Below are 16225 nucleotides of genomic sequence, written 5' to 3'. Positions count from 1 at the left end.
AATTTTAATTTATCACTGAAGGTTTTGACGTTGGAAAGTGTGCGTATTTTGTGTGGGATTTTATTCCATACTGTTGGACCTGGAACTTTTAGGCTTGATTTCTTCGTTTCAAATCTTGGCAAAAAAAAATACATTCAGTCTTCCGAAAGATTTTTGGGCATCACAAAGTACTCGTCAGAGTATATTCCAAATAAATCAACAATTACAGCTCGTCTGCGAGAACTACTGAAGGAGTTGGACAAAGAAACATGATGATGCTTTTGCTACTATCCAGAAAGCCCGTTCTGTCATTTTTCGACTAAAAGAAATGTGTTACCATACAGTCAGATGCTTCGCAACGTGGTCTTGGAGCCTGTCTGATGCAAGATGGCAAACTAATTGCTAATGCCTCTCGATCAATGACATCGGCAGAGGTCAACTATGCCAAGATTGAAATACTCTCAATTAGAAACGAAGCTAAACGATGACTTAAGACTCTTGTGGTATTAAAGTCTTGCCAACATTATGATTGGCCTGCTTAATTTAAAGAAGCGCGACGCCTTTGGCACAGCAAGCATCCTTTTCTTTCAACTGTTTTGCCAGAGCGTCGCAGTCTTATGTTTAAAACTATGTTAGAAGTTTGTGTTGTTAGCCTACTATGTTAGCTATTACCATTAGTTTGCCGTTACTTTTTGTTTTGTGAATAAAAGCCTCAGTTAGGTGATTAAATGTTTTTCAAAACTCTACAGCAAAATTATATCAGGGGATTATAGGAGTTTTGTGATACAATCAAAAGAAAGTAGCCTAAGCAAGCTTTCATTTACATTTGTCGAGTAAATAATGGTAATGATGATAACTATAATCGATTGTTTTTGGAAAAATAACACATTGAAACAAAAAAGACAATATATTGCACATTCTCCTTTGTAGTGATTGAAGATAACGAAGAACCACCATGGTTTGAAAAAGTCTTAAAACCACTGAAAAAAAGATCCATATATTGTTTAAAAACAGCAATTTGTTTCATTTTTCAGTCAGTTAAGCCTACGAAAATGTTTAACTTAGAAATGCCGTTAAATGATAAGTTGACAAAACTAAAGTAAGAAAAATTGGATCAACTCAAATTTGGCCAAAATGCAAGCCCGCGCATGTTCCACATTATAGCTAAAACTGTGACCTTGTTTCGAATAGCTAATATTTAAAAGAATACTAACACATTCAGAAGCGAAAATCTTTATACAGTCGGTAAAAATTTCTCGATCTAACTGGTAATGTACATTGCAGAGAGATCAAGTTTCTGGGAGCACAACTTATGTACGTTATCGTTATGTGTCTCTTTCTTTTTGAAGTTAAATAAAAGGTCAAAAATGAAAAAATAAAATAAGTTAGCAGACACAATTATTCTAAAAGAATTGAGTTACACAACTACAATTCTGCTAGTCGAGGTCACAATTGGGTGACTGCACTTAACAACAAGCGTCAATTAGAGATAACTCTGATTCATTTGCATAAAGTTTAATTTTAATACAGTATATATTTTTCTTAAAGGCTTCAAAAGGCTGTATGACTAGCCGTAGCCGAAAACGTTAGCCTATTGTTTCTTTGTTTTTATAATGTTAAATGTAGTGTTGTTGCTGAGTAATGTCTGTTAATAATAAAACAATTCCGCAAAATTTTTTTTACGTAATTCCTACGTGATAAAGCCCGTTTTTGCCCATAAATCCCATTTTTTTAAACAAAAATCCCCTTTTTCCCTATAAAATCCCGGACGGGCTAGGTTTGTAAAAAAACGGGTTTTTTACAACCCTGACCAGCAACACATTTGGGTTGGACATAGCTACTTCAAACCACATAATTCTTACAGGATCAAACAGGACAATGTAGAAAAGCTTTTCTGTTGACACACAATTATCCTACTTTTAAAACGCGCAATACAAATAAAAAATTCAAAATTGCAATAAAGGAAAAAAAAACATAGGAAACATAGTGCGAAGGCAAGTCAGCACTAGTTTTAAACAAGACCAACGATAAAGCGAATGTAAAAGATAATGTACCGGTAATTGAAATATCTTTTAAAAGCGAAAGCAGGTCAAAAAGTAAAACCTTACATGTAATGAACAAAAACCTTAACTTAAAACAAAGCTTTAAAACCTTAACTTAAATCAGTGTTTCTCAACCTTTTTTGGCCCAACGCCCCCTTCATTAACTGGCAAAATTTTACCGCCACCCAACAAAAACGATTAATTACAAAAAGCGAAAAAATACTATTAATACTACAAAAAGTGCTCAATGCCAAGCAAAAACCAAGAAGAGTGAAATACATCAAATATAGACTAGTTAGGCCTACCAGTCTCTAAAACCCTTACAGTCTGTTTTACCCTAAAAGGGGATCATCACAAGGTCCTTACTCAAATGATTGATGATTCCCCTTTTAGGGTGAAACAGGCTGTAGTATAAGGGTTTTAGAGACTAGTAACCATATTTGATGAAAAGCAAATATATGTTTACAAGCATGAAAACAGTAGGCTATAGGCCTACTGGTAGTCAGTGTGAACCTTGCGCTTGGTGAGAAAGTGCCAGTTTCTTCACATTCGGTGTAAAGCCAGTAAGAAACATTCGAAGATCACCTCTTTTGGATATGTCAAGTGGGTTTCGCTGTTTGGTAGGTAGGGGTGTTCAATTTCGATTATTTCAATATTCGAAATTCAATTTATTTTCGATTTCCGAATTTCGATTTCGAATATCACAACTATTCACCAAACTGCAAAATGTGATTTTATTGAAAGAAACGACATGAAAATTCGCTAGAAAACGCTAAAAAAAGCCATGAAAATTTGCAAAAAAAGAACACAAAATAACGTCTACAGCTCCAGGCCCAAGTTGGTGTTTATGAACACAAGCTGATCGACATGATCACCCGTCAGTCGGGATCTCAGCTTCGTGACGGTCAGGCCAGCTTTTGAAAACGATCGCTCCGCTGGAGCCGAGGTCGCTGGGATCCCAAACACTTCAAGTTCATTTTCACAGCGAGCGATTCACTGCCGCGACATTTCACTGCAGAGGTTTCGACTCGAAAGCGACATCGAGTATGTTTGCAAACGCATAAAGCTAAACGCACGCTCCGTCTGCGTAAGCAAATTATGTTGTTTTTGGGTGCATTCAACATCTGATGACATTGAATCGACACAAAATGGTAGATTTTTGCTATGTCCCAGGAAGCAAAATCAGTCATTTTTACATTGATTCAACGTCTGTAGACATTAAATCAATGTAAAAATGACAGATTTTGTTGTCTGGTGTTGGATTGTAGCATCGCAACTCGTTCTAGTGATTATTTATCGCGAAGCTGTTGCGGTTTGCATTCAAAAAGTGTTTTCCTGCTGCCGATCGCTAGTTCATCTATTGTTTTATGTATCAATACAGCATAAAAATTTGCCCCCACACAGAAATATGCGCAGGCCCGTAGCCAGCCAGGGGTCAAGGGGGGCCTCCCCCTCTGAAAAAAATTTCGCCCCCCTTGGCAAAATCTCAACATTCTCGGGCAACAGCTACAATGATAATGATTTTGCCCATTTAAATTTTTTCGGCCCCCCCTTAAAAAGTTGCCCCCCCTTGCTCTGCGGTCTGGCTACGGCCCTGCCCCCACGGCTTAGGCACCTATGGATTCGGTAAAAATGGATAAAATTAAAACTGCGACAAAGCTCAGCCTACACTTTCTGCTATTGCACAACCTAGCTATCTTCATTCTTAAGAGAAATTTGGCATTAAAAATGCCAACCTGGCATCCCTGGTGCAGGACTGGCCGTTGGACCCGCGAGAGCGTGTGATAGTCACGTGATCGACGATGCGCATGCGTCGAAGTCTTTTTTCGCTTGCAAAATGCGACAAGACAGATTTCGCGCCACTCGCGTTGCTTTCAACCGCGTTCAGCCGAAAGGGCGGCTATAATTTCGAATATGTCCGATACGAAAAACGAATTTCGAATATCACCTTAATCGAAATCGAATCGAAAATCGAAATTGAACACCCCTATTGGTAGGCTATGTAGCAGAACAACACAGCTGAATCCCTTTTCCACCAGGTATGAGGTAGGAAATGCTAGCCCGAAGACACGAGCTCTTTGACAAAATCGTTACGCTGGACGGTAGATGGTTTAAACCAGAATGCCCCCCTAATAATCTAAACGCCCCTCCTTAAGCCGAGGTAATCATATCGCTCCCCTGCAAAATCAAAACGCCCCCCCCCCCCCGGGGGTGGTACAGCCCCCGTTGAGAACCACTGACTTAAATGGACAAAAGCGATAATTATTGAAAATCACGCAGACGACCGAGTTACTGATTTGATTTTGAAAATAATTGGCTCATAAAACTCAATGTATTTCCAACACCATTTCTACATAATTTTGGCCTATAAAAGACACAGGACACGCCAGATATCTTTCTCTGTATGGGCAATGCATGCTAAAGTAATACGATCGGACACATACAAAGTACAATATTGCGGATTAGCTTTTTCGGTTAGCAATACATTACCTATCACATCAGTATTTTGTACCAATAAAAGTATTCAGTCAATTTAACGCAGAAGACACACATGAAAAGGAGCAGTAATATTGCACAAATGAAACCACCATTTCTAAATAAAACAGTTTTTGCAGTGACATATTGTGCATAAATTTCACTAAATTGGTGTTATTCTTCAAAGTTTAAGCAAGGCATAGATAATTTTTGAACAATAACAAATAATATTATAGTACTGTACTAAGTAATATAGTAATTAGATAAATATTACTACAGTAAAGGCTTTTAGGTAAAATATACTTAATCAGGTGAGTTAAACTTCCAAGCCATTGAAATGGGGTTCTTCTGCGACCGTAGATTGTGCATCCATTTCCAGAAAAAATTGTCGATCGTCAGCAGCCAATGGATGGTACTTTTTAGTTCTTTTGAATTGTATTTGTTGAAAAAGTTTCATTCCACCACAGACCATGACAAACAGCAACAAACAAACAACGATTGCAAGACCTGAATGTAATCGTTTTACAGTAGTCGTGTCAGTGAATAGCAAAGAAACGCAGATAATAATTTTGCAGATCTTCAATTAACGCATGCAAGGAAGGACGTTGCTAGCTTGGATTCTGTTTCCTTTTTGCAAAGTTTATTGTCAAAGTTTCGATTAACATTTTCCACCATATTGCATACATGTATGACTGTATGTTTCACCTAACGGATCATCAGAAGGTCTGAAAAAACATGCAAACAGTAATGAATCGATAATTCTGAAAAGATATTAAATATTACAACTGTAATTTAATCTGCAAAAAAAATCTCTAAACCTGTAATTCCTGAGATATTAAATATTACAACTGTAATTTAATCTGCAAAAAAAAACTCTAAACTAATATTTAATATCTTTTCAGGAATTCAAGTTTAGAGTTTTTTTTGCAGATTAAATTACAGTTGTAATATTTAATATCTTCTCAGGAATTACAGGTTTAGAGATTTTTTTGCAAATTAAATTACAGTTGTAATATTTAATATCTTTTCAGAATTATCGATTCATTACTGTTTGCATGTTTTTTCAGACCTTCTGATGATCCGTTAGGTGAAACATGGCCACCTGGAGATGCGGCCTGATTTGTCACATTTTGCAGATTTTGATTACAGCTACTGCTAGTGCTTGACTGACATTTTTTGAGATGTTTTTACTTTTTGCGGTTTCCTAATGACAAAAAACTTTTTTGTTGCCTTGGGGAAGCAGTAGTAAATGAGAAAAAGTAAGTTGAAAAACGCAAAATCAGACTGTTATTGAAAATTAACAGTCTGACTAAAATTTACAAAATCAAATTTTCTTTGTTTTTCAACATGTGAGGATGTTAAAACCTATTGTGTCATCTGGGGAAAAGAAGAAAGAAAGCGTAAAAATCTAATTTTTAGAAAAATGTATTTAAACGTTCGCACAATGTTAAAAAAACCTGGAAATTTATGCAAAATGTGACAAATCAGGCCGTATCTTTAGATGGCCATGGGTGAAACAATTTGTAAAGGCTTCAGATAGTAATAACTATATTTGATTTAATTTGCTCTGCTTTGCTTTTTTGCCTAGCATTGAGCACTTTTTTGTAATATTAATAGTTTTCATTGTGTATGACTGTCTGTGTATCTGGTGGTATTTCTATTTCATCCAATTTTAGACATTAGCGTGCACTTAGGATTGAATGCAGCAACAGCGGGTCTTTTAAGCGCCGTTTACGCTGTTTAATTCGATAATCGAGAATAAGTTTTTTCGAAGTTTATCGATATATCAGTAATCGGCAATTCTAATCAGTAGATTACGATTGGTGCATACGCAAAAAAATCCATAAAATAAGTTGCTTAATTAACAAATTTTCTAAATCGATGACTATGCTCTGTTGGTGCATTTAACCCTTCATAAAAACGTTTTAACAAGTTTTCGTAGCATTTAAAAAAAGCACAAGTTTTGCTGCTGAAAAACCAGCCATGAAAAATGAAAAAACACAAAATGTTTTCTGTGAATCACGTATCACGTAGCATGCAACGTACCAAATATTTTCACGATGTTGCCCTGGGAAATAGATGTTGGCTTAAGAAGTTGCGCAACTGCAGCTAATGAACCGTTGTTGGGTGCAGGGTTAAGCTGCAAATGATATTTCACGTTATATAATTGCTTATTAGTGTAGCCTAGTAGTAATGATCACTTGATGAAGTATCCACTCCAAGCAGTGGTTTCAATCTTTTGTAGTCACGTACCCATTTAACAAATTATGTTAACCTGCATACCTTATCATTACTAAGAGTGACCGGGGGGGGGGGAAAGTTGGATTGGCGTAGGAATTTAATGTTTAACCAAAACGTTTACTCACGTCATATAACTTGTAGAAGTTTTTAATAGCTTGTTTTGGGACATGTAGAAATGCTGATAGGTATTTCATAAAAGTAAACTATGAAAATCCTTAATCCTTGTTGGAATATTTCCTTTTTTACAATAAAAGAATTAAACAATCATGAAAATATGCCATTTTAAAAACGTTGTTTGACACAGACACACTAAAGACCAACATCAGCACAACTAGATGTTACCATACTTAATTACTTACTCCCATAATATGACAAATGAGCATGTAAATGTTGACGCTACTGAATGGCTCGGAAACAAAATTCTCTCGAAAAGCAGGTCCATGTGCAATGAAAAAAGGATGCATGTCCATTAACGAGTTGTTGTATCCATGACTCCCTTCTGCACCACGACAAAGAAGACAAAAGTGTCACATATGTGGAAAAGTGCCCCAAACAGATAAACAGTGTCTGCTTAACATGGCGTAAACAACATCAACACCACTGAAGTTATATCAAAATTCATTCTACGAATTTCTGTTGACGGAATTTAAGTACTTTTCAGATGTACGGTAGTCCTTTGTAGGATACGGCACCACAAACAACATTTTAATGGAAAGGTAAATAATAAGGCTTTTGGCATCCATCAAGTAACAATAACAAAATTCAAAAATACAATAAAAGTGACTGCAAAACAAACAATTATATAAACTGTCTTTTTACATGCAACAACACTTCAAACAAAAGGAATGACAAGTGCAATAGATGCACAAATTAGGTGTAAAAGATAGGCAATATTGTATGAAACCAATTAAGGAAAAAACAGACTGCAAATATGAGCTTCAAGCTTGTAATTCTTATAGCTTTGCGTATGAAATGTAAAAACCCTTATTAAACAATAATAATATTATGCTTCATGTCGTCGTTATTGCGTCATATTTTCTAACTAGTTTATTTCATATGTTCTTGCTTTTTTTAACATCTAATGTGAAACGCTTTTCTACAAGTGGTGCTCCATCTGCATGGGATTTCCGCTAAACCGGAAACCCTTCTTTATTTGAAGAAATCTGACTCCAAAATTCACAAGAGAAAATTTGAGAGGAAGTTATCGAAATGAGAAAATGCAGAAACAGCCTATAAACATTATGGTAACCAGTAAAATCCCAGCTTGTCATGTAGTGACACAAAGATTTTAGAAACAAAAAATTCCATATTCTGCACTCCAAAGTCCTCACACATCTGAAGAATTGGAAGTTTTGTATGGAAATTCAGTAATTGTTTTCTATGCCAAACAAGACACTATCAGTTGAAAATCGTTCGTATTTTTATCACAACACATTGAACTGGTGTTGAATATGTTGTAACAGACAGAACGTATTATATGATGTTGGTATTAAAATGTTGGCAAAAGTCGGCTGCTATCATACAGCAGCAAATAAAAGGGTAAACAAAAGGTATATACCTAAGCTAAACCAAACCGATAAAGTAGAATACAAAATGACTGTTTAAACAGGAAATTTTGGCAGCCTGGAAGAAAAGCTCATGATCATTGAACAATGGCGTATTGCCTCCAAGGCTCCGACCCTCAACATGAAAAAGGAACATGATGAGTGAACTGTATTCTTCAAACACACATCTTATCAAATGGATTCAGGGAAACCCTAACTATGTTGCAGACTGCAGAGTTGAGCAAAGTAAAATTCAACAACTAAACTGAGCAATTCTGGTAACCACTGTGCTGAGTACCTATTCCTTTCCTAAATTGTGGTGATGTGACTGATGTCAGTGTGTTCCATGTTTTTACTACTGAATTGCTCCTGCCCAATGTGTTACACTAGAGATGTACCGATATATCGGCATCGGTGATATCGGCCATTTTTTGAGTATCGGTATCGCCATCGGTATCGGCAAAATTTGGCCGATACTGTGGCCGATACTAAACATGTAAAATAAAAGGCGTTTGCTGCAGATTTTCTGCAGAAGCAAAGATATAGATTTTTTAAAGTAGTAGCTAATGGGTCATTCCATGCCAAATGAGCAAATGGGTTACACCACATGTCATAGATTTTTTTGAAATTTGGCATACTTGTAGATGTCAAAGAAATATGAAGAATACAAAAAAAAATTTTGAAAAAGTTTAAATATTAGCAGAGTTATGGTCATTAGTAAAATCACCATTTTTGCCTGTTCCGCTTCAGTGATGTTGTCCAATTTCCTATAGTATTTCTAATTTCTTAACCTATGATCAAACAAAATGGCTGAAAATTGCTAGACAGACATTTTAAGATCCAAGGAAACCAAAAATGTAAATTAAAAAGTTGACAGAGAACTTCTTGATATGATTATAAAGGTTTCAACTTGCTACATGCATTTTTCGGAGGCCAAACTTTGAGGGCCTATAAAAAAAATGGGTATAAAAATTAAGAACTGAAATTCACATGTATTGGACTTATACCAATACTCTTTCATGTCAAATAAAAAAATTGAATTAATTTTGATAACTACTATGATAAAAGCTAGATTTTCTGACTCGCAAATTTTGACCTTTTTTACACTCATTGTTTAAGATTTTTGTCTATGACATCACAATTTACATTATTGCTTGTGGATGACATCACAATGTACATATTGTTTGTCATAATGCAGCTCATGAATGAATTGAATACTGGTAATACACTAAGGTTTAACGTTGTAGGCCATGCACTATAGTAGTTATCATATTATTAGTACTACATTAGTTTTACAATAACACAATTGTTATGGATTCATCACAGCATTATGACATTGGAAAAAAATAAGGTATTGTACCATAAAAATTCACTTTGCTAGAAGCATTGGGTTTTTGGACATTGGTGGACTTGCAAAAACAGATGAACATGTTTATTATGAACCTTGACATTTCTCTGCTTCAAGCAGGTAGACGGGCTTTGAACACTTGAACAGTGGAAAAAGTATCTTTTCTGGTTGCAAGATCTGTGGAGCATGTTAGGAATAATACATTGCTAATAGGACAACCTAAAATTGAAATCACAGTTAAAAGAGTAATTAACTCAATAACTCTACAAGTTACCACTACTATGGTGCATGGCCTACTGCACTAAACCTTAGTGTATTACCAGTATTCAATTCATTCATGAGCTACATAACAATTGTCATGACAAACAATATGTAAATTGTGATGTCATCAACAAGCAATAATGTAAATTGTGATGTCATAGACAAAAATCTTAAACAATGAGTGTAAAAAAGGTCAAAATTTGCAAGTCAGAAAATCTAACTTTTATCATAGTAGTTATCAAAATTAATTCAATTTTTTTATTTGACATGAAAGTGTATTGGTATAAGTATAAAACATGTGAATTTCAGTTCTTAATTTTTATACCCATTTTTTTTATAGGCCCCCAAAGTTTGGCCTCCGAAAAATGCATGTAGCAAGTTAAAACCTTTATAATCATATCAAGAAGTTCTCTGTCAACTTTTTAGTTTACATTTTTGGATTCCTTGGATCTTAAAATGTCTATTTAGCAATTTTCAGCCATATTGTATGATCGTAGGATAAGAAATTAGAAATATGACAAGAAATTTGACAAAATCACTGAAGTGGAACAGGCAAAAATGGTGATTTTTCCAATGCCCATAACTCCACCAATGTTTGAAATTTTTCAAAAATTTTTTTTGCATTCTTAATATTTCTTTGACATCTACAAGTATGCCAAATTTCAATAAAATCTATGACATGTGGTGTAATTTTTCCAAAAAATTTGCTCATTTGGCATGGAATGACCCTAATGTTACATTGAAGTAGAAAAACAACAACCTGTTCAAATTTTTGATAAGTCACACTCCCATGACTTCTTGCACGCACCTTTTAACATTGGTTGCTTACAGTGATTCTTTCACTCAAACAAAACTTTTTGTTTCAGCAGTTTTGCGCTGTTCGATTCTTAAGTTGTGAAGGAGACTCAATTTCTCCAATATTTATCATTTGGCTTGGTTGTTTTTGGTGGGCTGGTTCTGTCAGTTTGTGATTTGGTTTCCGCCTTTCGTTGTGGTGGACTCACCAGGCTTGAACAATGTCGTGGCGGGTGGGTGGGCTCAGGGTGGGGGCGGTGGGACTGCGAATCCTCACTGAACTAATCAATAAGTGGTTTTGTTTCGCCTGGGATGGCGGCCTCATTGTGGGGGCAAGTGTCCTTCCTGGCTGTCGGCACGGGCTGGGCGCTCACTGGTGCGACGGGCTGTTGCGATTCGCTGGCCATAACGATGTAGCTTCCACGCTAGCCATTTAGACCATTGAATCAACTATTATGTTTCTCGGCAGCCATTTTGTAGCAAGAATTGACATTGACAAAAATTGAAATGGCTAGTGTGGAAGCTGCACCGTTGTGGTTGGCGGGTCGCGGCAGCTCGCTGTGCTGGTGGCCGGAGGGACCCTCCTTTCTTCGCAATGAGGTTGTCATCTTGGGCGCAACGGGACCATTTTGATTGGTTTGGTGAGGATTCGTGTTCTATTGCTTTCATTTTGGGCCTACTTAGTCTGCCGTGACATTGTTTGGGCTTAGTGAGTTTGTTGCGGCTAAGGACGGAAGTTGAATCGCCGACTGGTGGAGCCGAGTTGCACGAGTTTTTTGAGCGTTTGGCGGGGTGGGAGCGATGCAGAATTGTGCATTTTTGCTACCTGGGTTGTCTTGGTCTGGCAAAAGCTTTTTAACCAAACGACAAGCGCCCTTAGGACTTAGGTTGCACATTACTTGTCGAATAGTTTTTGTACGACTACACAAATCACTTGGTTTACATTTTACATCTTTTTATCAATTATGATAGCACATTTGGAGAGTTTGCGCAAACACTTTATTAATTTTTTAGAAACCCCAATTATGATGTAAAGTTTCTTCCTTTACACCCCAATCCTCAATTACGGTGGCCTTTCATTACTAAAACCTACTATTATGACACAACAATATGCGGTTGAGATTGGATTCTTGAATCTTTAATAAATTATCCCAATTGAAAGCTTTTTTTAATAGTTTTATGCAAATAAGGTAAAACTTAGCATTTGATATGATTCCTTGCAAGTACCAAAATTGCTTCTTTTTGTAACACCAAAATATCGGTATCAGTATCGGTATCGGCCAAAATATTGGTATCGGTACATCTCTATGTTACGCCCTGAGTAAAAATTACATTTCCGCTTATAATGATGTCAAACCAGAATGACATGATTGGGAACTGACACAGCCTTGCCCATACCCACTGTACCATTCCTTTTTTACGGATTATTTACAGCTTTAGTTATAACAATTTAATTTCTAAGTGTCACTTTTATTGCATACCTAGATTTCCTGATAAAAGTCTCATTGTAGCTGGAAAATTTGATTTATTTTTTAGTATTTGTAACTCTGTGCTTTAATCTGAATGATGTTAAAACCTGGTATTTTTGTTCAATTTTTAACTCACATTAAAATATACAAATAATAATTAATATTTTTTCTCCATAAGCAAAACTGGAGGCTGTCATACACTGCAAGACAGTTTGCAACACTTACTCATTCCAACACGATCTTGCATTCTGTTGACTAAATACCAGCCGTCCCGTGGCATTATGACAATTGGTGGGATACGCTCATTGTTACTATAATGAAGATGTTTTGGAATATCTTGTCGTTTCCATACTTTTGCATGTGGTCCAATGTTGGAAAGATTTTGATATATCAAATCAACAGCTCCTATTAAAGAAATATCAATGCATAAAAATAGATCTAACTCCACAGTTTTACTTATCAATTAGCCTAGATAGGATTTTTTGCAAATTGATAATTCTGTGTTGAAAATGCAACCAAACGTTCAATGCTGGAATTGGAAGAAATGGGTACCACTAGGCCTTTAGCATCAACATGGAAACCTTCAACTTGATGAATAAAAATGAGTAAAGCAAGCTTCTTCAAAAGTTTGGGCTAGAAAACTGGCAAGTGAAGCATGACCTTCAACAGTTTTACATACCATACAAGAAGTAGCTTTTACATTTTCATGTTAATAAGTAATAAGGAGTGGTCATTATTACTAGGCTAGTAAGTTAATTTTTTATATTAGGACAATAAAATCAGTTATCTTTTACAATCACAAGTAACCTCATCAGTTAAAATATTTTTGTGGCACCAATTGGTGAATGCATAGCAAACACAAAATTTCGAAAGGAGGGAATGAGTATCATTGTATATCCGAGTGCGCCTGGCGGCATGTTACCAAACATGAACTTTTTTGGGGTCGAGAGGGCCTTTTCTATAAAAGTTTGTAAAAAAATACCAAAAAATTGCACATTCATAGAGTACCTTCAGCCAAAATCAATAGTGAAACTATCAAATCACGCTGCAACAGAGGGTAAAAAGTGTATATTAATTAAATTACACAAAACAAAAACATCTGCAAGAATAAAAAGTGGTTGGTTCAATGGTAGGTTACAGATTTTAATTAATATCTTTCGCACAAAATACAGTCAAAGTACCGTACTGATCTAATGTTCATATTACTTCTGAAGTGTAGGGGTAGGCTACTTGTTCTCTTGGAATGACTGTTATATAATATATATTTATTTGCATCATTGTAAGACCCGACACTGACAGTCAATCAATAGTCAATACCTATTGGCCAATAGCTAAAACACCTATGCATATATATGTGAATATATTTTTGGGGGGCACTTGCACTTCCCCTTGACTACTTTCCTGCTGGTGAGAATCCTGATCTGATAAGTCTTTTGTTTTAGTTTGCAATTTTTTCCCATTTTTTTCGTGCCCTGTGGGCTATGTCACAATTGTGGTGCAGTAATCAAAAATCGGAGCTGGTGTACAAGTCTCCACCCTGGTCATAAATGCCATGATGTGATATACATTGTAACAATACATCAAAGATTGGAATCACCCAAGTCAAGTCACCCTTAGACATAGCCTATGGGGTGAAATGTGTGAACAGTAAAGCAACGGTAAAACAGTTTCACCCTATATTTTTGGTCGATTTCACAGTATGACTTCATGATATTTTTGACTAGGGTGGAGACTGGAGACTTATATACCAGCTTCTAAAAATGTAAGTCACATGAAATTACATGCTATTGTGTTGCAATTAAACAACTGCGATTTGGGCTGTTTGACTTAATTTTTCCGGTAAAAACAAAACAGCTTCAAAGTATTAATGGTATGGTAATGAAACAAACTGTGGGCATGACATAGCTTTTGGTATGGGACAATTTAAAATTTATTTAAACAATTTAATTTTAGACAATTTTAAACAATTTAAGTTCAGACTGAAATTTACGTAAAACTTAAGTTGGATAAGGATGAAAAATTTGTGTTGTGATCATTAAAAAATCCTAAAAGAACAACTCACATTCCAACATTTAGTTGTAGATATTACTACCTTTTTTTGGCCAAACACCAGCTACAGTTCCAAGGTTATTAACTCGAACAGTGCTATTCAAATTTAAATGTGAAAGAATAGGAATAGTCCGAGCTTCATCTAGCGGTGCCATGCCATGATCACTAGTAATTATTATATTGACTTTATCATACAAGTTTTCTTCAACAAGTTTGTCAATGAGATATCCTGAAACAAAGGGAGCAATGGGTTAGAATCTGACAGTGACAGGTACGGTAATATACTGTACTTGCACAAAAATATAATCATTTAGGGAAGTGACCGGGCCTGCGTCAGTGGTGCAAAGCCTATAAAAGTATGCAAAACTGCCAGGATTAGGCTCACAAAAAACTTTTTCAGTTTGAGGAAAAACATTTAATCAATCACATGACAAAGAAGAAGATCATATACCAATAACAGTCACGTTGAATAATTTACATAAAGTGTAATATATGTATATCAGAAATTTTACAAAAACATTAATAATATTAAATAAATAGACAAAACTGACCTTGATAAATGTAATGCAACAACATTTATTTTATCAAAAATAGGCCACTGGTATGTATGAATTTGTGAAAAAATATTGCAGATAATTTCTATTTGAAGTTCATTATCTATAATATTCAGTACTCACCTGTAATGTTGTCACATTTTCCAATGATTTCTGTTACTTCAGATGATTCTGGGCCATACTTATGGCCATAGGCATCTGGTTGAGGAAAATACAAAAGAGCAAGATTAATGTTGTCTGCTTTATTATCTTTTCCAGTTGGCTTATTGGCTAACCAATCGACAACAGTATTCACTCGTTCCACCCAAGGAAAGTCTACTGAGTATGGCCTCCATTGGGTAGGCCTAATGCCTTTAATGGCTGCTTCACTTCCAATCCAAAAAAATACTCCAGTTTTGCCACCTTGAAGTTGATTTGTTACCCAGATTGGCTCACCTCCCCAAAACATTCCTTCGCCTACATCAGTTTTTCTTTTATAGCTGAACTCCCTTTTCAAAGTAGGATCATAAAAAATATTTGAAACAATTCCATGACTTTCTTCATACAACCCAGTTGCTAATGTGTAATGATTAGGAAAAGTTTGAGTAACAAATACATCTTGCAACCACTTCGCTTTCACACCCGTTCGAATGAGTTTGTCAAAATTAGGTGTATTTGTCCGTGACAGATAATCCCATCGAAATCCATCAAATGAAATAAGAAGCACTAGTGGTTTGTCACTGAAGCATGGTTTAGTTAAAAAGCAAAAGACAAATATCATTATACAAAACCTCATTATAAACTGTACATGTAAAAAGTGTATATACTTGAAGGAATCGGGGAGAATAAAATGTAAATTTCTGTAACTCGACAATGGCATATTTTGCCAAGACCAGCCAATCTAACCACCACCAACAAGAAATAAAAAGTACTGGTAATCCTCTGCATGTGCAGGGTTGTCAGACATTAAGAAAGTTTCCTGCCGAACAAACCTAAAAAATTGTCAAATCAACATGAAAAACTGCCAAATAGCAATTTTGACCGACTAGTTAGCTAAAAAGTGATCCTAACAATGTTGGATACACTATTAGATGCAAACCCAATGCAATTTTGAAAATGTTAACCTTGTTTTCAGTTAAATTAAAGGAATTATCACATGGTATAACCTTTGTTACCGCAACTAAAGCCAAAATGCAGCATTATTTGCTTTATTGTTGTCACTAACATAACAAACCAAAATGAATGCGGTATAGCCTATGCCTTTATCAGTAGATTCATCAATAAAAGCATACTTCTTTCCATAAAAAACTGTATAGGCCTACATTAAGTTTCGCTTTCAAAGCAGGCAAAATCATGTTTTTAACATGCACATTTAGTTCAGGGAAGTTTCAATCTTTCTAGTAGATGTATTTCATTCAATGAAAATTGTAAGATAAATTTGACTATGCACTGTATAACTGTAACGACATTCCAGACTGAACTACATAAA

At 35.6% G+C, this 16225-nt stretch overlaps 1 protein-coding gene across 1 annotated transcript; it reads right to left on the bottom strand.

The window, feature by feature from the left end:
* Positions 1 to 4812: 4812 nt before the first annotated feature.
* Positions 4813 to 15702, bottom strand: LOC145776043 (ectonucleotide pyrophosphatase/phosphodiesterase family member 5-like). Its single transcript, XM_082587451.1, has 6 exons — positions 14881 to 15702; positions 14247 to 14432; positions 12380 to 12559; positions 7097 to 7236; positions 6543 to 6636; positions 4813 to 5003 (listed from the first exon to the last, which is right to left on the bottom strand). Exons 1-6 carry the CDS (start codon positions 15614 to 15616, stop codon positions 4813 to 4815), a joined length of 1527 nt encoding a protein of 508 aa, XP_082443577.1. The 5' UTR covers positions 15617 to 15702.
* Between the last annotated feature and the right edge of the window lie 523 nt (positions 15703 to 16225).

This window comes from Aplidium turbinatum, chromosome 8 (assembly GCF_918807975.1).
Source record: "Aplidium turbinatum chromosome 8, kaAplTurb1.1, whole genome shotgun sequence".
Taxonomy (NCBI): Eukaryota; Metazoa; Chordata; class Ascidiacea; order Aplousobranchia; family Polyclinidae; genus Aplidium; species Aplidium turbinatum.
This window is presented reverse-complemented; position numbering and strand designations above follow the sequence as displayed.